At 30.7% G+C, this 19,026-nt stretch overlaps 3 protein-coding genes and 1 non-coding gene across 8 annotated transcripts; 3 read left to right on the top strand and 1 right to left on the bottom strand.

Moving 5' to 3' along the window:
- Positions 1 to 1,177: 1,177 nt before the first annotated feature.
- On the bottom strand, positions 1,178 to 1,248 carry TRNAG-CCC (transfer RNA glycine (anticodon CCC)). The gene has a single exon. It is a non-coding gene; the product is annotated as a tRNA-Gly (tRNA).
- LOC126686903 (dephospho-CoA kinase) lies at positions 1,238 to 3,823 on the top strand. Of its 4 annotated transcripts, none has more exons than XR_007644009.2 (5): positions 1,238 to 1,452; positions 1,563 to 1,708; positions 2,195 to 2,689; positions 3,166 to 3,215; positions 3,768 to 3,823. XR_007644009.2 is itself a non-coding variant. In XM_050381191.2 (4 exons), exons 1-3 carry the CDS (start codon positions 1,243 to 1,245, stop codon positions 2,643 to 2,645), a joined length of 807 nt encoding a protein of 268 aa, XP_050237148.2. In that variant the 5' UTR covers positions 1,238 to 1,242; the 3' UTR covers positions 2,646 to 2,689; positions 3,768 to 3,823. The 4 variants fall into 4 exon arrangements, 2 of the variants coding, with proteins under 2 accessions (XP_050237148.2, XP_050237149.2); XR_007644010.2 differs by having other exon boundaries at positions 3,128 to 3,215; XM_050381191.2 differs by lacking the exon at positions 3,166 to 3,215.
- On the top strand, positions 3,734 to 6,994 carry LOC126686901 (heavy metal-associated isoprenylated plant protein 36-like). 2 transcript variants are annotated; one of them, XM_056106175.1, is made up of 4 exons: positions 3,734 to 3,823; positions 4,548 to 4,599; positions 5,846 to 5,921; positions 6,014 to 6,994. In XM_056106175.1, exons 2-4 carry the CDS (start codon positions 4,576 to 4,578, stop codon positions 6,829 to 6,831), a joined length of 918 nt encoding a protein of 305 aa, XP_055962150.1. In that variant the 5' UTR covers positions 3,734 to 3,823; positions 4,548 to 4,575; the 3' UTR covers positions 6,832 to 6,994. The 2 variants fall into 2 exon arrangements, with proteins under 2 accessions (XP_055962150.1, XP_050237146.1); XM_050381189.2 differs by lacking the exon at positions 3,734 to 3,823 and having other exon boundaries at positions 3,915 to 5,768.
- Positions 6,995 to 16,262: 9,268 nt separating this feature from the next.
- Positions 16,263 to 18,374, top strand: LOC126653457 (bifunctional protein FolD 2). The gene is made up of 5 exons (XM_050347355.2): positions 16,263 to 16,504; positions 16,655 to 16,838; positions 17,217 to 17,374; positions 17,513 to 17,725; positions 17,913 to 18,374. The coding sequence occupies exons 1-5, from the start codon at positions 16,391 to 16,393 to the stop codon at positions 18,141 to 18,143; spliced, it is 900 nt and encodes a 299-aa protein (XP_050203312.1). The 5' UTR covers positions 16,263 to 16,390; the 3' UTR covers positions 18,144 to 18,374.
- The last annotated feature ends 652 nt before the right edge of the window (positions 18,375 to 19,026 follow it).

Genomic DNA, 19,026 nt, shown 5'->3' with positions numbered 1-19,026 from the left:
ACGAAACCCGATGACCTGACATGGAACAGACAACATGCTGTCTGATTCGCAGATCTTACTTACGAAAATAAAAATAAATTATTAACTGTTTCGCTAATTAAGTGCAGTTTTCAATCAATCTTCGATCAAACTTCATCCATCACCCATCATCCGCAAACTCACATCATCCGGTTCAACCACCACTTGATAACTCCTTCATAAAAAAGAGACAGCAAACCTTCCGCAGAGGAAGGACAACAAACCTTTCACAAAAAAGGACAAAATAAAACATTCAGAAAAAAACAAAACAATGAAAAATAAATAAATCTAATATAGCTCATAAACGATTTCATTTTGTTGTTGATGATCTTCAATTTATCTCCGCTTTTTGGTAATTGAATTGCGCTTCGTTGATAAATCTTAATCCATCAAGAAAAAATGGAAAAGAATTGGCTATTTATTATATCTATGAAATTAAATTAACATATATAAAGGGATGGCTACCGTCAATAGCAAAATCAAACCATTGACGGCTGCCGGAGAAGAAACAATAAAAGAACTCTAGATGGCTAGGGTTTGCTTTAAGAGAAAAGAGAGGTTTTTAATTATTTGTATAGATCATTCCTGATATAGTTAGTAGATTAGAATTTGTATTTCAGAATTAAATAAGTTATTTATTTCACAGTCAAATAACTCCTAGTTTCTTCTGATATTTTAGACCAAACTTTGCTACTAACCTTTTGAAATATTTTTTACGGAAAGTTTCCTTGATAACCCATCGATAACAAGTGGAACAAATTCAATTGCAGTAGTTACCGAACTATACATACCACATAATTCTACCAACAACAAAAGATATATCATTACTAATAAAAAAGTACAGTTTCAATATTTTCCATACATAATTCTTTGTATAAAAGTTGGGGCTGACACACACTAAAATAAAATAGTCCCGTTAATATACTCAATGCACCTACTGCAATATGATAAGGATCAAAACTTTTCACATCCCCCGCTGAATGTATACGGTGTACTTTTTTGTTAGTCCATATAAAGATCAGACACCCGTATTTCTAAACTATACAACCCGGTTACATGAAATGCAAAACGGGTGAGTTATTTCAAGCAGACAAACGAGTTTTGAGATCTCGTTAATTAAAAAAAAAATAAAATAATTTATTTGACTGAAAGTAAAAAATGCGCATCCAGGGAATCGAACCCTGGTCAGTACCGTGGGAGGGTACTATGATACCACTACACCAGATGCGCTTCTGTGTCAACTATTTTCCTGTTAAAATAAATAAATCACATATACTCGAAAATCTATTAAGGAATGGAGTCGGTGAAAGTGAGAGTGAAGAAAGAATGAGGATCGTAGGATTGACCGGCGGCATAGCGTCAGGGAAGACTACGGTCTCTAATCTTTTCAAATCCCACGGTATATCCGTCGTCGACGCTGATCTTGTCGCTCGTGTATGTTTAATCTGCTACTAATTCAACTTTTGACTTAGTTACTGCTCTGAATTTACAGTTTTACACTGTTATTTAACTTTCTGCTAATGCATATCTGCAACTGTTTGCAGGACGTTTTGAAGAAAGGTACCGGTGGTTATAGTAAGGTTGTTGCTGCATTTGGAGGTGAAATTTTGCAAGCTAATGGAGAAGTTGATAGGGCAAAACTTGGCCGCATTGTGTTCTCTGATCCTGCTAAACGGCAACTTCTTAATCGGTATTTACAGCATTCAAATTTATGTTTGTGATCGGAGATTCAGATTTAATTATGTTGATTAAATTTTCATTTCAACAATTTTATTAGCTATTTTGATGCTTAATTACTGGCTCTGAATATGATATAGCTGCATTTATGCTTCAATCATGACCTAGTGCAAATTGAAATATACCCTAGAAATTGAAATAATTTCCTTTTGATCTAATATTATGTTTAAAACACATAGCACAGACACTTTATTCAGTCAACATTTCCGATTTCAAAGACGTGCCAGAAACTGGTGTTTCAGGCACGAATTAATATAGGAAATATTAAATTTACACCGTTTCACCGTGTCCCTGTCCAAGTGTCCCGTTTTCCCGTATCTGTGTCTGTGCTACATATTGGCTTTGCTTAAATAGGTGAAGGTATTCCTGGAAATGCAAAGCAGGATTGTCATGATATTACACGGTGCACAGCTTTTGAAGTTCTGTTACATACTTGCAGGCTGTTGGCTCCTTACATTTCCACTGGTATCTTTTATGAGATTATGAAGCTATGGTTGAAGGGTTGTCAAGTAATTGTCCTTGATATCCCATTGTTGTTCGAGGCCAAGATGGATAAATGGACAAAGCCGATTATTGTTGTGTGGGTTGACACTGAAACGCAGCTTCGGCGACTCATGGAAAGAGACAACAGCAGCGAGGAGGATGCTAGAAATAGGATAAATGCTCAGATGGATTTGGATTTAAAACGAACTAAAGCTGACATTGTTATTGATAACACTAGCTCATTGGAGGAGTTGGAAATCCAGTTCCGGAAGGTACTCTTTCAGGTTACGAGACCATTGACATGGAATGAATTCTGGCTTTCGAGAAAAGGGGCCTTCACGGCTCTGATTTCCATTACGATTGGAGTTCTTTTGGGCAAAAAAGTTTATGGAACCTCACAAAGCTGAACCTCAAATTTGTAGTGCTTCGCTCTCGCACTGTCATGCATATCGTGAGGCTTTTGTCTGTGTTGGCACTTTAGCTATTTGTACTTCATGCCAATTTAGAATTTGAGTTATTCTTAGAACATGATATACACAGTTGTTATTCTTAGAATATGATATACACTGATGTAATGTGTTTCTATCCATTTTGAACGGAAACTTCAGAAGTTTCTTCTCTTTTTGAAAATAAAAGTGAAACGTAAATCGATTTACAAACTTAATGATAGATTTGAACTATAGAAGTTTAAATTCATACGTTTCCATAGATTATTATTAAGGTGGACTTTTGCTTTCTTATAGGGGTTTCATGACTAGTTTATTTGGAGGTTCAAACTCTGAAAATTTCTTTATAGACCTCTTTAAAGGATCAATATGGATCATTATTGATCCTGGAAGATGTTCTAAAATCTGGTGTAGACATGCATATTTACTTACTCTTGCTGCAGGACAAAGCTGATTAAGCTCATACTTATAAATTCGACAGGATTGAGGCACCATAGGGATATTTTAGCCTTCTACTGGTGATCCTTTCAGGTTGTGTACCACATTAAGATTCTTATGGACATGTCATTTTCTTAAACACTTATATAGATTTGTATATATACTGGTATTTTTAGCAGTATTTGACATTTTTATTGGCTATCAAGAACATAAAATACAAGAGCAAATGTGAGTGTCAAGTGTTGTCATTGCTCACACTAGCTTTACTTTCTTAACTATTGGATTTTGCAAAGTGGGATATAAGTAGTATTAGCTTTATTATAGCATTTGCTTTTAGATATGTCTCTATTATTTTGTCATCTTTTCAGAATTGTATTTGCAAAGCTAAGATAATTGCAAAACAGTGAAAAAAGACGATATTTTTTCTGGAAAGTGAAGTCTGTAATCAAACAGATAATGCAGTATAAAAGTCTGTTTGTCCTATTTAAGACTAAAGTTGGCAAGTATTGGATGACTTTAATATCTTATTGTACATAATGAGGCCTATCAATTTATCATTTGTCAATCTATATGATATTACAAATGTTTTTTCTTTACCTTTAATTTTTTGTTTTTGGCTGTTAACTTTCTAAATTCTTTTTCCAGATACTGAAAGCAAGCAGGTCCTTCCAGAGTTTGCCTTCATAGTGGTTTCTTCACAGGTTTGCTTTGTGATCTATATTTGAAGTAGGGAACTGAAAATGAAAGGGCAGAAATAAATTAAAACGAAAAGAAAAGGAAAAAAAGTTATGGAGCAAATGGTCCTCGTTGAACTATATACAGTTATACACGTTGCTTGCTTTGTGAATGAATTGTTGTTGTCCGATTCAGTAAGATGTGCACCTCTAGCTCCTAGATTAGTATTAGAAATAACTTATGCTTTACATTTTCTGAAATTAGAACTGAAAGTGATGAGTTTAGATTGTTCTACATTTTAGACTTTCATGAAAGTCCCTTCTTGTTGCTAAAACTCAGGTTGTTGTTACTCTGAACTTTACATCGCAACTAAATTGAAAATTGAAATGCTATTTGGTATTGCAATTATAGGACTTTTGATTGCAATTATAAAAGTTCCATTGGAGAATGATAATCCGATTATAAATAGATGGGGAATATAATGCGTTTTGGTTCTACATTATAAATATTTAGCACCTTTCCGTTAAAAAATAAAACAATTAGCACCTAATCTAGAGGCTTTCATTATTAAAAAAGTGTAGAATTTGGTAGATGTACTAACAAGCTTGAGATACTTTCTGGAGTTTACAGGAAGCTTACTGGGAAAGAAATAGTTTTTAAATGTACCATAATGGAGGCCTGAGCTAGTCTTTGTGTTTGCCTACTTTGAAAGCCTTCTTGGCTTACTAAATTTTCACTTTTTTTTTCTAGCAAAAGAAAAGGGTACTCTTTTATTGAGATGTTGGTGAAGGAGGAACATACGGTACGTTTTTTTTCTTATGCGGATTCTTTAGTCTAACGATTAATGATGGGCATAATAATAATTACGTAACTGAATTCATCCATTAATTGGTAGAAAGGAGGACTATTCAACTAAGTAAAATAAAAATTGAGTATTCATCATGCCATTGTCCTTCTGAGAGAGAAAGTGAAGTAATACTAGTACTTTGCTCTGAGAAAATCAGTTCCACTACTAGGCTGAGAAAAAAATTCTAGTTACTTTATCATTGCATAAAAGAGCAAGGCATGAGAGTACATCCATGCAAGTTGCTTCTGCATAATTGGAAAGGGCAGTAGACTGGGATAGGACTGTATCATGTGACTATATGCTTTTTCTATTCACGATCATAATATTGTATAGTTCTGCATAAATGGAGCATGAACACTATTACACAGGAGGGCATAACTGAATCGTTTATAAAGTTTTGAGAGTATGATTGAAACGAAAACAATCAAAAGGAGCTTACTTGTTATCTGAGGCACTGCACTTTTATTTGTCAACATTGAGTCCATGCACTTCTAATTTTGAAGATATTAGGTCCCTCTGTCACAAAAATGAAGTGCGTGTGTTTTTATTTGTTTTGTTTACAGTGACTTCATTGAAATTTAGTTCGCGCACTTTTATTTTGTCGACATTAAGTCCCTAAATTCTTCTCTCGGTCTAAATTAGCACTGTCAATACTTTTTGTGACGGAGGGACTGAATATTGACAATTAGAAGGGCAGGGATTCAATGGCAAAAACAAGACAAGCGCAGGGACCTAAAAATGCTTTATGGCTAAATCTTTCCAAGCCTAAAATAGTTAAGGCCATATAAAATAATAATGGGTTTAATGAATATACCACCTTGGATATGGTAATCATGACATGTAAAATTAAATGTGACCTTAAATGCATTGTAAAATAAAAAGAAAATTGTTCATTGGATGGAGTATTGCAATAGTGACATGGAATCGTCACCCTGTGAATGAATGAATGAGCTCATTCTTTCACTCTTTTTAGCTTTTATTCCTCCCTTTATATTCCTACCAAATTCCTCCAAATTCCTTCTTCTTAAGCCTCACTTTCCTTCTTCCCTCTACCCTCTTTCAACTCTCTCTCTCATATGGCAACAAAGCCAAATGAAACTGTGCCAGAGCAGCTGAAATACCAGGTAATTTATAATTTCTTGACTGGACTATAATATTTTTGACTGTTTTTGATTTACTTTCTCTATACTGTTTTTCTCAGACTTGGGTCTTGAAAGTCTCAATCCATTGTGAAGGCTGTAAGAAGAAAGTGAAGAAAATTCTTCAAGGAATTGATGGTAATACACTGTATTTGTATATTTATATATTCATATATTATATCCTGTTAATCTTTTCACTTGATATGTATACATCCTTTGTTTTCGAGCAGGTGTTTTTATTACAGATATTGATTCTCAGCTGCATAAAGCTACGGTGACGGGAAATGTTGACGCTGTGACGTTACTTAAGAAACTTGCACGATCAGGGAAACATGCAGAGCTCTGGCCTGAAAAGCCCGAAACAGGTGATAACAAGTCGGGAAAGTCCAAGAACAGTGCTGGAAAACAGAAGTCTAGTAATAAAGATGTTCAAGAAGTCGGTGCTGGTAAGGAAGGCGACACTGATGATAAAAGGAATCCACCGGAGACTGCTAAAACTGGACTTGACAATGGTGGTGGTGATGATGACCAATCAGCAGATGATGAAAGCCCGGAGTCGGGTGGAGAGTTGAACGCTGCTGCTGCTGCTGCTAATTCCGGGAGTACCGGGAATGGAGGTAAGAAGAAGAAAAAGAAGAAGAAGAAAGGACAAAATGGTAGTAATCCTAATAATGGTGGCGGCGGCGGTGGCGGCGCAGCTGTTGAAGCTACCGTGCCTCCTAATGCTGTAGCTCCGGACACAGCTACTCCATTTACTCTGCCACTGAACAACAATCATCCACATTATCATCATGCATATGATTCGTATCCGCCACCGCCGGAATACTGCGTACCGCCTCTATCAGCAGCAGCATATGGAGTAATAAGCTACAACACAACATATCCTAATTCTACTGCATCTTACTATGCACCTTCCATGGCTATGCATGCTCATGTCTATTCTCATCATCCTGAGAGATACCAGCCACCAGCTCCACCGTTCGAACCTATATATAACGATCATGACGATTATGATTATGATCATCAGAGTGAATGCTCAATCATGTGAGAAAAATTTAATTATACATGATTATGTACCCAAGTAATATTTATGTGTATAATTAATTAAGTGTATGGAATGGAGTGAGATGATCATAAGAAAGCATTTCCATTAATAATAACTAAGATGTTCAAAGTGTACGAGTACTAATCATAAATTTTGATTTTTCTTAGATTATTTCTTAATTTTTTAGTATTTTAAATTCGTAAAAATATATATCGAAGGAGTTTTGTAAAATTTGTGACCGAAATTCCAACATTAATTGATGCTGATCTTCTTATCAAATAATGCAAATCATCATTTATTCTTCCACCCAATTATTGTGTCATACGTGCAACAAATTAATCAGTATAACAATCCAATAAGGTGTGTGAAATTAAATAAATCACTTGTGTTACTGCTTAAATTTATCTTTATAGAAAGCAATGCTTTCCTTTGGTAAAAACATCTTTATACATGCATATCTTTTACTTTCAATGCAAGTGATATCAATTGGATCAAACTTTAATAGTAAAAAAGCAATTTATAGGTTTTTGCTCTTTTCTTTTAGGTCCACAATGCAATAGATCATGACTAAATCTTTTCATTTTTAGCTAGGATGTAATTACAATAACACTAGAGTTTCAGTAATGATATATATATATATATCCTTAGACTCCTTACTAAAACTCAAAATGTAGTTGCTAATTTTTTTCACAAAACATATAGAGAATAACGGTCAAATTTTAGTTATGCAAACTAATTGTCAGTAAAATGCACAAACATTTTACGAAATTCATATTTACTAAAGTTTTTCTATCGTTGTAAAAAGTATTTATTAATTATGACGATTGACGATTACCGTTCCTTGTAATCAATGATTTTAACAACTTATAAGATAATTATTGTAAAATACAAAATTATTATTTCAATAATATCTATGAGATGAAGAACCTTGAATTAATATGGTCACTTCTCAACCTAGAAAGGATCTTCCTATCCTATATGCCTGGCCCTTTTTTTTATACGTTGATAGCAGAATATTCACAATGGATCATTCTTCCTAGAAAAATCTTGTATAATTTCAGTATTTACTATTTTACTATAAAGTTTTCATATTTTTTATTTGATGTTTCTCCTTTTCAGGAATCTAGAAAGCTCTATTATTATTTCGAATCCATTGCAGTACTGAGTACTCTGCCCAGTCAAAAAGAAGATTTTTATTTGCTCATCATCATTCCAACTAGATTTGGAGTCAAATCAATAATTCTGATTATTCACTAGTAATCATTTTATTTCAGAAATTAAGAGAAAAACAGATAATTTAAACAGTTAAAAATAAAAATGAAGATTCTAATTTCGAAGCAAAGGAGAGAATAAAACCCAGCCATGCATTTGATAGAATGATTATAGATTATGGAATTGAGAAAATTAAAAGATATTGCAAGATTTCTGATGTGAAAAAGTGATGAAATGAACGAGGACGATAATTGTTGGACTATACATGATAAATAAAAAATACTATATTATAAAGAAATATTCGTTTATACATTCTCCAAAAGCAAATGCATCTCATAATTAATATGTTCAGTATGTTGGAAAATAATCAATTTGAGACTTGTTTTTGATTCATAAAATATTACATATTTACACGCACAAAAAAAAATTGAAGGAGAAAAAGAATTGATGTTTATTTAATGAATTTACTTTAATTCACAAAAAATATATAAAACATAACTACGTAGTACAAACTAGTTTGCATCAAAATTTGATTAGCAATATAGCTGCTAGTATAATAATTGTCGAACGGAATTTAAATAGCAGTTTATCTAAATATATATAAATAAATTTATTTATTTTATTAAATAAGTTATAGTTTTTGAGCCATGAAATAGATTTTTTTTAGAAGTTCAATCCTGCCTTGGACCAGAAAAGTGACCAAATTTTAGAAAAAAAGAGTGGCTATTTTCGTTCCTTAAAAATAAGAAAATGACTTGAATATATCAGATTGTACATAGACGTATTTTTCTTTCTTTTTGAACTATATTGTACATAGACTTCAAATGAGGCAAGTTTCATCCATCTTTATGAAATGTGGTGTTTTGATTGGAGAGACAAAACAAAGGAATATTTATAAAAATATTTTATAAAAACTAACTATAATTCTATTTGTTAAATGCGTTAGAGATATAAATTAGATATAAATTTTAGATTAATTTCATAAAAAATAACCACAACTTTTAAAAATTATCATATAAGACCATGACTTTTTATTTTATTTTCAAATCTATCATTGAATATTTTTACGGTGAATTTTACCTTTTTCTTTTTTTCAAATCTCCCGGACTACGTTGGCCACGTCAATAAAAATACACCAAAATATGACTTGATGATTGATTTAAAAAAAAGTCGTAATTTTATATGCAACTAAAAAAAAATCGTGATTAAAATAAAAAGTCGTATAAAGATCGTGACCTTTCATGAAATTAACCTAAAATTTTATACATCGATGACACATTTTGAATATATATTAAAAATAGCTCAGATGCATTCTCTTTTAAATATATTTAATTCATGAGACGTATCTGATATGTATTTCTAGATGTATTTGATAGATATATCATTGGTATATGATTTATATTTTTTTTTAATATATAATATATAATAGATGCATTCTTAATATATAATTTATACATATTTAGAATATATGATATATATATTATAATTTATGATTTGCTATAAATACATTACAAATATTATATAAAATAATATATTTAAAAAAAAATGTATCTAAAGCTATTTTTAAAGTTATGTAAATAAAATGGATTGACATGACGCATTCAGACACATATTTTAACGCGAAATGATGTGTCATCGGTTTATTGGTAGAGCAAAAATACAACATTTTTCCGTTGTTTGGTATGAGTATGATATTTGCGGCTAGTAACGTAGAGAATGTTTTAGGATATATTTGTGCTTTTTATAAGACAATAATAGAGTCTCAGCCCATAATCGTTACTTTGAACCAAAAGTTGCTCAAACATACTGGCTCGCTCTAATATAAATTGGGCCGCCAATTATACATCAATGGGCTTTTCATTTAAGAATTGGAAAAGCCTCTACAAAAAAGCTGAGGTCAGTTTAGAAGGGGGCGATTGACCATTCAAAATAGAGAAGAGTCACTTTTAATTTTCATACGACCCTTCATTTGCCAATGCTGTGATGTTGCTGCACGAAATGGCATCATAATTGACCCATGTCTAGGCCTCTCAATTTTTGATACAAACGGTTTAAAGGATACGGCATCAAGTTAAGCTAATACTAAATTGATTTATCTGTAAACAATAAACAATATGAAATAAATAAATAAATTACATTTGACTTGTCTAACTTATAAATAACATGTTTATATTTGTTTAACTAATAATGCTACTTATTACAACTGACTCAAATATATTCATATGGACATGTTTGATATATATTTTATTATTTTTATATATTAAATTTAATTAATGTATATTATTTAATAGATCTAATATATAATTGTAATATATTTTAGCTTAAACGGACTAAATATATTTTCGTATAAACAATATTCTATATGGAATATTGATTAACAAATGAGTAAAGGATCACTTCGGTTCTTGAACTTCTAACTCAGAGTTAAATAACTCACGCCCAACCATTTTAATAAATTAAGGATTTTAGAATAATTAAATTATGGATAAATTTTATAACCATAAATACTACTCCCTCCGTTCTTTTTTAGTTGTTCATTTAGCCAATTTTATTTGTCTACAAATAGTTGTCCATTTAATAATTCCATGTGATATTAGCTACTTATCTTCCAAGTTTACCCATCCCTAATAAATGACCCTATGTTTTAATTTAAAAGGCATTTATTAACTAATAGGGCTATATTAGTATTTTTCTTTATAAATTAAGACAAAAGAAGCACTATCTTGTTATGTGCAATATTGGTTAAATGGACAACTAAAAAAGAACGGAGGTAGTAAGTCATTTAATACCGAATTATAAGTTCAAATTTATTGATACATGTTATAATTAAATAGATACATAATATTATCAATGACATATGAATCGTGAGCCCTACTCATGTTAAGGCATAAAAAGTTTAACATTTGGAATTCAAGCTTCATCTACTCAACAAATTGGGATTCCAGAATTGTTCCTGGAAAATTGCCAAATACATGTAAAAGGGAATACAATAGTTTAAAATTTTATATTCGAATTCCTGACATGATAATATCTTTCACAAATTTATCATATTCTAAAGAATAATATCTTTTAAATTAAACCTATACACTAGTTTATTTATTCTCCAGTATGTCTCGTTTGATGCATAAGATATGAATTGTAGATTTTACCACTGGATGAATTAATTTAGCTTCTTTTTTAAGGAAATAAATTTTAGCAAGATTATTTGGTATATTTTCTTAAATGGGCATTCACCACTTTATTTTTCAAGACAATACATAAATATGCACCATCTAACTTTGATTCCCATACTATATCCGATAACAATTCATCTGTGTTATTTTTTTCAACCTCAATCTACTTTTTCCCTTGAAAAAGATATCACAAAATTCTTATATTCCACTTGGTTGTGTTTGTAGGCACGAGTGTGCATTATTCGGGTATAATCGATTGACCTGCCGAATCAAAAAAATTATATGATGCAACGGTTGTGTCATCTCATTCGTGTAACAAACCAATGAGATGTAGCCAATTTCTCTAAGCAAATTATGATTGGTTTGTTATAAATATGACATGACACAATCGTTGCATGAGATAAACGATTTCCGAATCAAATTGAAATTTTAATTTGATTCGGCTTCGGATAATTTGGTTCAATTATGATTAATAATTTTAAATTTTCAGTTAACCTGTTTGGCTCTATATTTAGAGAAATTTTTAAATTAATTGAACCAATCAACCGAATTACATATATATTTAATATAAATTTGGCCTCTAAATTTACATATAATTAAAAATTAACACAAAAATTAATTTACTTTATTTTATTATTTTAATAATTGGTATTAATGAAATTTAATTATTTGGCTAACCGAAATAACCATATGATTCAAATAATTATTACGGTTCGGTTACAATTCGATTATAAAATTCTCTTATGGTATACAGGGTAATGAAAATTGGAAAAATTCGATTACAGTTAATTCAGTTCGGTGACTGAATCGACCAATGCGAACTTTTAGGACAAAAATCCAATTAAAATAAAAAAAATAATTAAGAAGAAAAAAGATATACGTTAGAATAATGATTAAAATATAAAGATTAATGTAAACATACTTAAAAGCAACTATTCTTTTTAGAAAAAAACAACAAAATCTAAAATTTATTAATCTCTAATACTATGTTTTATTTGCTTGCAACTTAGAAACACGAAATGTTCGACAAAGTTGCATTTTCCATTTTAAAAACCGGAAATTCTCGAAAACCCTTACAAAATGTTATGGGCTATATTGATAAATAATAAAAATTGAATAGTTGTAAAAATTGTACATATATAATAAAAATTCAGCTGTCCATTTATTTTATTTTTCACGTTATCTACAATACATCAATTTTCTGATTTTTATTGAATTATATTATATTTTTATGAAAAGTGTAAAATTTAGAATATTAATTTCAATTATAATTATAAAATTGTAGATAATCTTATAATTATTATGAATTTAAATTTTGAATATATTTAAATGATTTATTTTATTAATTATTATAAATATATAAATAAAATTGAATATGTATACATTTAACTCTTAGAAATATATTATATATTCTTATATTTTATTATATTTATAAGTTTTTCCCAGATTTCATATTCTTTATTTTGAAAAAAAAAATATTATTTCCATATCCATTTCATGTCGGTATTATTTTTTGTTTCCATTTCCGTACAACATAGCTTGTAACCAAACAGCAATTTTTTTTAGATGAAAAACAGCAGTAGCAATTAATTAGTTAGGTCATAATAGTATCAAAAATTTGGTAGCTGATCTGTAATCCACAGCCAAAAATTGGAATCTTTACCTCTATCAAAATCAAACCAAGAAAAAGACATAAATGAAAAGACCCCATTACACTACAGAACACTGCACACCACCACCACTATCTTAATTATGCCCTTTTCATGCTCTATATAAACATGCATAACCTCTTCTTCACTTCTAATATCTTACCCTAATAACCACTTAAACACTTCATCTCTTTTTCTTCTTTATTTAGTCCAAAATTAAAAGTGATACCATTATGAAACCTCATAGCAACTGCCTCTCCAACGATGGTTCTCTTACGAATCACGAATCGAAGAGAACTTTCGGAGAGAAGCTGAAGAAGGTTTACGAGTCCGCAACTTCTTCTTCTTCTTCTTCTGTTGATGGTATTTGGTTCTCTAACGAAAGACGAAAATGGTGTGCAGATGAGCCTATTAGAACAATGATTTTCTTGGGTTCTTGGGGACATACTTAAACTTAATTAATTTTGATTGTGCTTGTAGAAATTCATTCTTCAAGTTGGATCTAAATATCATTGATTTTTCAAATTCCAAGAAATGAAATCAACTGAAACAATTGATGGACTGTCGAAGAATTTAGTTGAAAGAAAGCTTTGAATTTGAGAAATGTTTAAAACAAGTCATGTAATATACTAATTATTGTAAATTGAATAATATATATCTGCTGAATCTACACTTATATGTAGTTTCAGCTTGGTTTCATTCTTGTTTCACTTCTGAACTTTACTGGATTAAATTATAATCACTTGAAATATTGAGAAACTTTTTTTTTTTTTAATCTTGAGAAATGTTCATATACTTTCACAAGGATCATCATCTGAAAATAATTAAGTACAAGCTTAAAGAAAGACAAAAAAATTGTTGTTTGTATAAAGCTAAAATAAGATGTGAGAAATTAAATTATGGACATGATATTATCACTGGAGCACTGATCATAAGATGAGGATAAAAACTAACGTTAATTATATATAAAAAAGAACCAGTGATTCATTTATTGGGAGTAGCATAATTTTATATTTATAGCATTAAAATAGTTTTAGAAACTGCATTGTATAATACAACTATACTACTGAATACTACTTGTATCAACTAATTTGACAAAGATAAATTAAAAAATTAAATAAAGAAGATAATTTTAAAAAATGATTGTTAGTTTTTTTTTTTTGAAAAAAAAAATATAGTTTGTAAATATAGCTCATCTTATTGGTCAGATATCTAAGTGTTCGCGGGGTTTTCACCGACACTCAATTTTTTGGATTTATAATTAGTTAACTTTAGGTACTGATGCTATAACTGGAGTGATTCTGAATGAGGTGAACATGATCTGAATGATGTAACTCTGTAACTCTGATTCAAGTAACATAACCCGAATCTGAATGACATGATCCAAATTGTACAATACCGCCGTTCAATTTAACTAATTGGAAATCCAGAGATCCAAATGAGATTAATGTTAATTCTACTTCTAAACTAAGTAATACGGAAACGGAAAACAAATGCTAAACAAATGCAAAATTTCAAAAATACAAACCAGCATTCTAATTCTATTTTAGGTAGAATTGTTTAACAGCTAAATAAATGCTAAATAGCGGATGGACATAGATGATCTGCTTGGGTTTCCATCTAGGTAATACGGAAACGAAAAACAAAAACGACACGAAACAGACACGGAAAAGCGACAAATTTTTAAAATGAAGGTCACGAAACGTGGAGAAGATGTGTAATTAATAAAAAAAAATGGATATATTTATAATATTAGAAATTATGAAATATTATATATATTAAATTTTATTTATATATTTATGCCAATTAATAAAATAAATTAAATATAATTAAATACAATAAAAATAAGAAGATAAGTTTTATTGTTGATAAACTAAACAACAAAAATTGTGGGTAATTGATTCAAAATAATTATTAATTGAGAACTTTTTAGATTTTCTTGTAGCTATATAGTATTTTTTATTTACAAGAACGACCTGAAACGTTTCCTTACAAATTTCTGAGAGTTAAGAGTTTCTGGTTTTCAAAACGTTTCTCAAATGGGACATGCAACTTCATCGAAGTTTCCGTACTTGTTAGGTTTCCATCCCTCGCATGACTAGAAATTTTTAGTTTTTTAGCCGTAGCCAGCTATCCTTGTAAAAATAATAAAAATACTACTAAATAATGGGCGGGCATAGATTGACAACATTATTTTTAAACTGAATCATGATATTCAAATTTTTAAAATTAAAAATTTAAATCTAAAATTAAAAATGGTTAATCATTTAGCTGGTTAATTATTTAGAATAATTTTAATTTTATGGTTTTTAACATATAACCAGTAAAATTAAAAAGAAAAAAATAATTGTATAGAATAAAAAAAAAGTAGAGAATAATACGACTAGGGGTGAGCAAAAACCGAACCAAACCATTAATCCGATCCAAACCAACCCGAAATTAATTTTGGTTTGGTTAAAATGGTTAAAATGGATTGGTTTGGTTTCAAATTATAAAAAAGTATGGTTTTTGGTTTTGGTTTGGTTTCAACTAGTGGTTAACCGAACCGACCGAAAAACCGAAGTTTACAATAATATTATTTTTATTAATATTTATATATGTATAAATAAATATAAAATTTATTTATTGAAATATTTATATATAAATATAATATGTGTGTATAGATACATATATGAAAATAAAATATATAAACTAATACACATATAAGTAAAACTTATTACGTATAATTTTAATTTTTACGTATAATTATATATAATATTTATCTAAATACATATTAACCAAACCGAACCAAACCAAACCGAAACCGATGCTAAAGTTTGGTTAACCGAACCAAAATTTTACGTAAATATTTGGCGTGGTTTGGTTTTTATATTTTCCCTTAAAATATGGTTTGGTTTTAGAGTTTACTAAACCAAACCGAACCGAACCGAACCATGCTCACCCCTAAATACGACCATACAGTTCTATTCCTTTTCTAATAAGAATTAAAATAGAAAAATATTTTAATATTTTAATATATATATATATATATATATATATAACTTTAAATCGGTTAGTCGGATAAAATTTCAGATTCTAAATCTAAATTATTAGTTATAAAATTTTAAAAATTCAAATCTAAATCTAAATTCTTAATCTGATTAATTATATATATTTTTTTTGATAAGACTGTGAGGTGTTCTGAACAGATTTTAATTATGAAATGACACTTTTAAATTTTCCATGTTCAGACTAATTCTCATTCGAATTAAGTAGGTCCCTTACGGGAGAACAAATTCTAATCCTAAATTTTAAACGTCTATAAAAATAAGTACGGTTGTTTTTCTTAGCGCTTTTACCGTGTATAACCGTGAAATGAAATTTTTTATCGACGTGGCCATATCCATTGGCTTAAGCGGTAAACCAGAGTCAAGTCAGCGAGTCACCAAGCTGACCAGAATTTACTCACGACTCTCTAGTGCTGAGTTAAGCCGCGCGATTCCTAATCTACTACACTCTCAGTAAACAACCACCGGGATTCTCCAAAAGATGGCATCACCGTCAGATCATAAAGCTAAAATAATTGACGGCAAGGCCATCGCCCAAACCATCCGATCTGAAATCGCCGATGAAGTCCGTCAACTCTCCGAGAAATACGGCAAGGTATTAGCTTCTTCAGATATTTAATTTCACTTCCCCCTAATTTATTAGGCAATTAGCTAGGGCAAGTTCAAGTTTCCAATCAGTGTTGTTTATTTTGTATGTTTAAATTGATGACAATTAAACTGTGTGTAATTACTTTAATTTGGTTAGGTTCCAGGATTAGCGGTTGTGATTGTAGGGAACAGAAAGGATTCTCAAAGCTACGTGAGCATGAAAAGAAAAGCTTGTGCTGAAGTTGGGATCAAGTCTTTTGATATAAACTTACCTGAACAAATTTCTGAAGCTGAAGTGATCGCCAAAGTCGACGAGTTAAATGATAATCCTGATGTGCATGGTAAAACTGCTTGGTTAATTGCTATCAATTGTTGGTGCATTTTCGTAACTTATAGCTTTTATTCTTTGATTTTATAATTATAAATGTAGCATAGACACGGATACGGGAAAAGTGGACACTTGGATACGGACATGGCGAATGGTCTTATCTTACGGTTTACTATGTTAAAAATGAAATTTCGTGTCCACAATGCTAAGTTTCCAGCACATTTCGGAAATGGGTTATGTTGAATGGATGAAATGCCGGTTCTACTTAGTTAGGATCACATTGTAAATATTAGCAGAGTTTGCATTTTAATATCTAGTTTGATGCATATAAATTATAATTTTCTCCAATAAGGGTTTATTTATTATAGTATTCTTAACTAAAGTTTAACAGGAATTTTGGTTCAGCTTCCACTGCCCAAGCATATAAATGAAGAGAAAGTGTTGACTGAAATCAGTATCGAAAAGGATGTGGATGGTTTTCATCCTTTGAACATCGGCAAGCTTGCTATGAAAGGCAGAGAACCTCTTTTCCTTCCATGTACCCCTAAGGCAATCTAGTTTGTCTTAGTCTTCTTTCACTTTTAATGCGTTTATACACTTCAATTTTTTTTTATCTTGTCCGACATGTGTGATTAATCTACAGAAGAGTATTTTCTGAAAGAATTGCTATTTAAATTAACTCAACAGGGTTGTTTGGAACTTCTATCACGCAGTGGCATCAGTGTAAAAGGGAAAAAGGCAGTTGTTGTGGGTCGTAGTAACATAGTTGGGTTGCCCGTGTCACTGCTGCTTCTGAAAGCAGATGCCACTGTCACTGTTGTACATTCTCGCACTGAAGATCCAGAAACGATCATTCGTGAAGCTGATATCATAATTGCAGCAGCAGGGCAAGCAATGATGGTAATTTGAGATTGTTATTCTTGCTTAGTTACCTGCACTATTGCACTTAAAGTTTTCTTGTTGTGTGATTGTTTCTTTCAAGTAATGGTTGATATCCGTTGAAAGTGAACAAAATGAACTGCATATATATTGGAATTGCTTTGTTGCCGATATCTGTCTAAATGCTGTCTGTTCTCCTAAATTTCAGATCAAGGGTAGTTGGATTAAACCTGGTGCTGCTGTTCTTGATGTTGGGACGAATGCTATTGATGACCCCAGTAAAAAGTCGGGTTACAGGCTAGTGGGAGATGTAGATTACGAGGAAGCATGTAAAGTAGCTGGATGGGTAACTCCGGTTCCAGGTGGTGTAGGTCCCATGACCGTTGCTATGCTGCTTAAGAACACCTTGGATGGTGCAAAGCGCGTGTTCATGCAGTAATACTCCTTACTTTTTATTTTTAATGATATTACTGTTATTCGACATAAAGAATCCATGTGTTTTATTGTCACCTCTTAATCGGCTTTGAATAGTCTGACCCTTGGTGTTTTGCATAAACAAGCTTTGTTCTCTCTACAGCTTCATTCTGTTTAGATAAATTGTGAATCCAATCATTCCGAAAACTTTGTAACTGAATTTCGAATATGCATAGGGAGTTTGATGTGATAAGTATCTGACGATTCGTCAATATTTTTTATTCTAGATGATAGCAGTTGACAGTCACTGCATCTGAAAAATAGGAAACATCTAGAACAAGAGAAACTCATATGTAACTATTTCTTTCAATACATCAGTGATCTAGTGGACCATGTTAGCTGCACAATATGAGAAGCTCATTCTCGAGGATTTGAAAGTTGGAATTAAAATTTTGTTTTATTAAATGATTATATAGTTGTTTATAGAAAAGGTTCAATAAAGTTAAAGCTTATATGAGCTTTAATTTCAAGATTACTAAGTGAAATTTTAATGGGATCTACAGTTTCAGTAATGTATTAAAAGAAATTATGTTATATGTAGAAGGAATGATTTCACTCATGTAAAAGTTTTGTTTTTCAATTTTTCTCCTTTTGAAATTATGAAGTGTAAAATAACGGATATCAAACTCTCTGAGTCACTCAAGTCTTAGAAAATCTCAAAAAGGTCATTAAAGTCAATTTTTTTATAAAATGGTCACTGAACTCTATTTCTTTTATTACAAAAGGGTTCATCCATATAAAACGACGTAAAAACTTAACATTTTGGCTTACGTGACATGCCAAAATTACAAAAAGTAACATAGTTCAGTAATCTTTTTGTAATTAAAGGAATAATCCAATGATTTTTT

Source organism: Mercurialis annua, linkage group LG6 (genome assembly GCF_937616625.2).
Source record: "Mercurialis annua linkage group LG6, ddMerAnnu1.2, whole genome shotgun sequence".
NCBI lineage: Eukaryota > Viridiplantae > Streptophyta > Magnoliopsida > Malpighiales > Euphorbiaceae > Mercurialis > Mercurialis annua.
This window is presented reverse-complemented; position numbering and strand designations above follow the sequence as displayed.

What these genes read in the sequence shown, in the direction of transcription:
- LOC126686903 (XM_050381191.2), top strand. Translation starts at nt 1,243, where the DNA reads ATGCGCTTCTGTGTCAACTATTTTCCTGTTAAAATAAATAAATCACAT. An exon ending in ACGCTGATCTTGTCGCTCGT is followed by an intron (nt 1,453 to 1,562) that starts GTATGTTTAATC and finishes AACTGTTTGCAG; the next exon opens with GACGTTTTGAAGAAAGGTAC. An exon ending in AAACGGCAACTTCTTAATCG is followed by an intron (nt 1,709 to 2,194) that starts GTATTTACAGCA and finishes ACATACTTGCAG; the next exon opens with GCTGTTGGCTCCTTACATTT.
- LOC126686901 (XM_050381189.2), top strand. Translation starts at nt 5,721, where the DNA reads ATGGCAACAAAGCCAAATGAAACTGTGCCAGAGCAGCTGAAATACCAG. An exon ending in CAGAGCAGCTGAAATACCAG is followed by an intron (nt 5,769 to 5,845) that starts GTAATTTATAAT and finishes TGTTTTTCTCAG; the next exon opens with ACTTGGGTCTTGAAAGTCTC. An exon ending in AATTCTTCAAGGAATTGATG is followed by an intron (nt 5,922 to 6,013) that starts GTAATACACTGT and finishes GTTTTCGAGCAG; the next exon opens with GTGTTTTTATTACAGATATT.
- LOC126653457 (XM_050347355.2), top strand. Translation starts at nt 16,391, where the DNA reads ATGGCATCACCGTCAGATCATAAAGCTAAAATAATTGACGGCAAGGCC. An exon ending in TCTCCGAGAAATACGGCAAG is followed by an intron (nt 16,505 to 16,654) that starts GTATTAGCTTCT and finishes TAATTTGGTTAG; the next exon opens with GTTCCAGGATTAGCGGTTGT. An exon ending in TCCTTCCATGTACCCCTAAG is followed by an intron (nt 17,375 to 17,512) that starts GCAATCTAGTTT and finishes TTAACTCAACAG; the next exon opens with GGTTGTTTGGAACTTCTATC.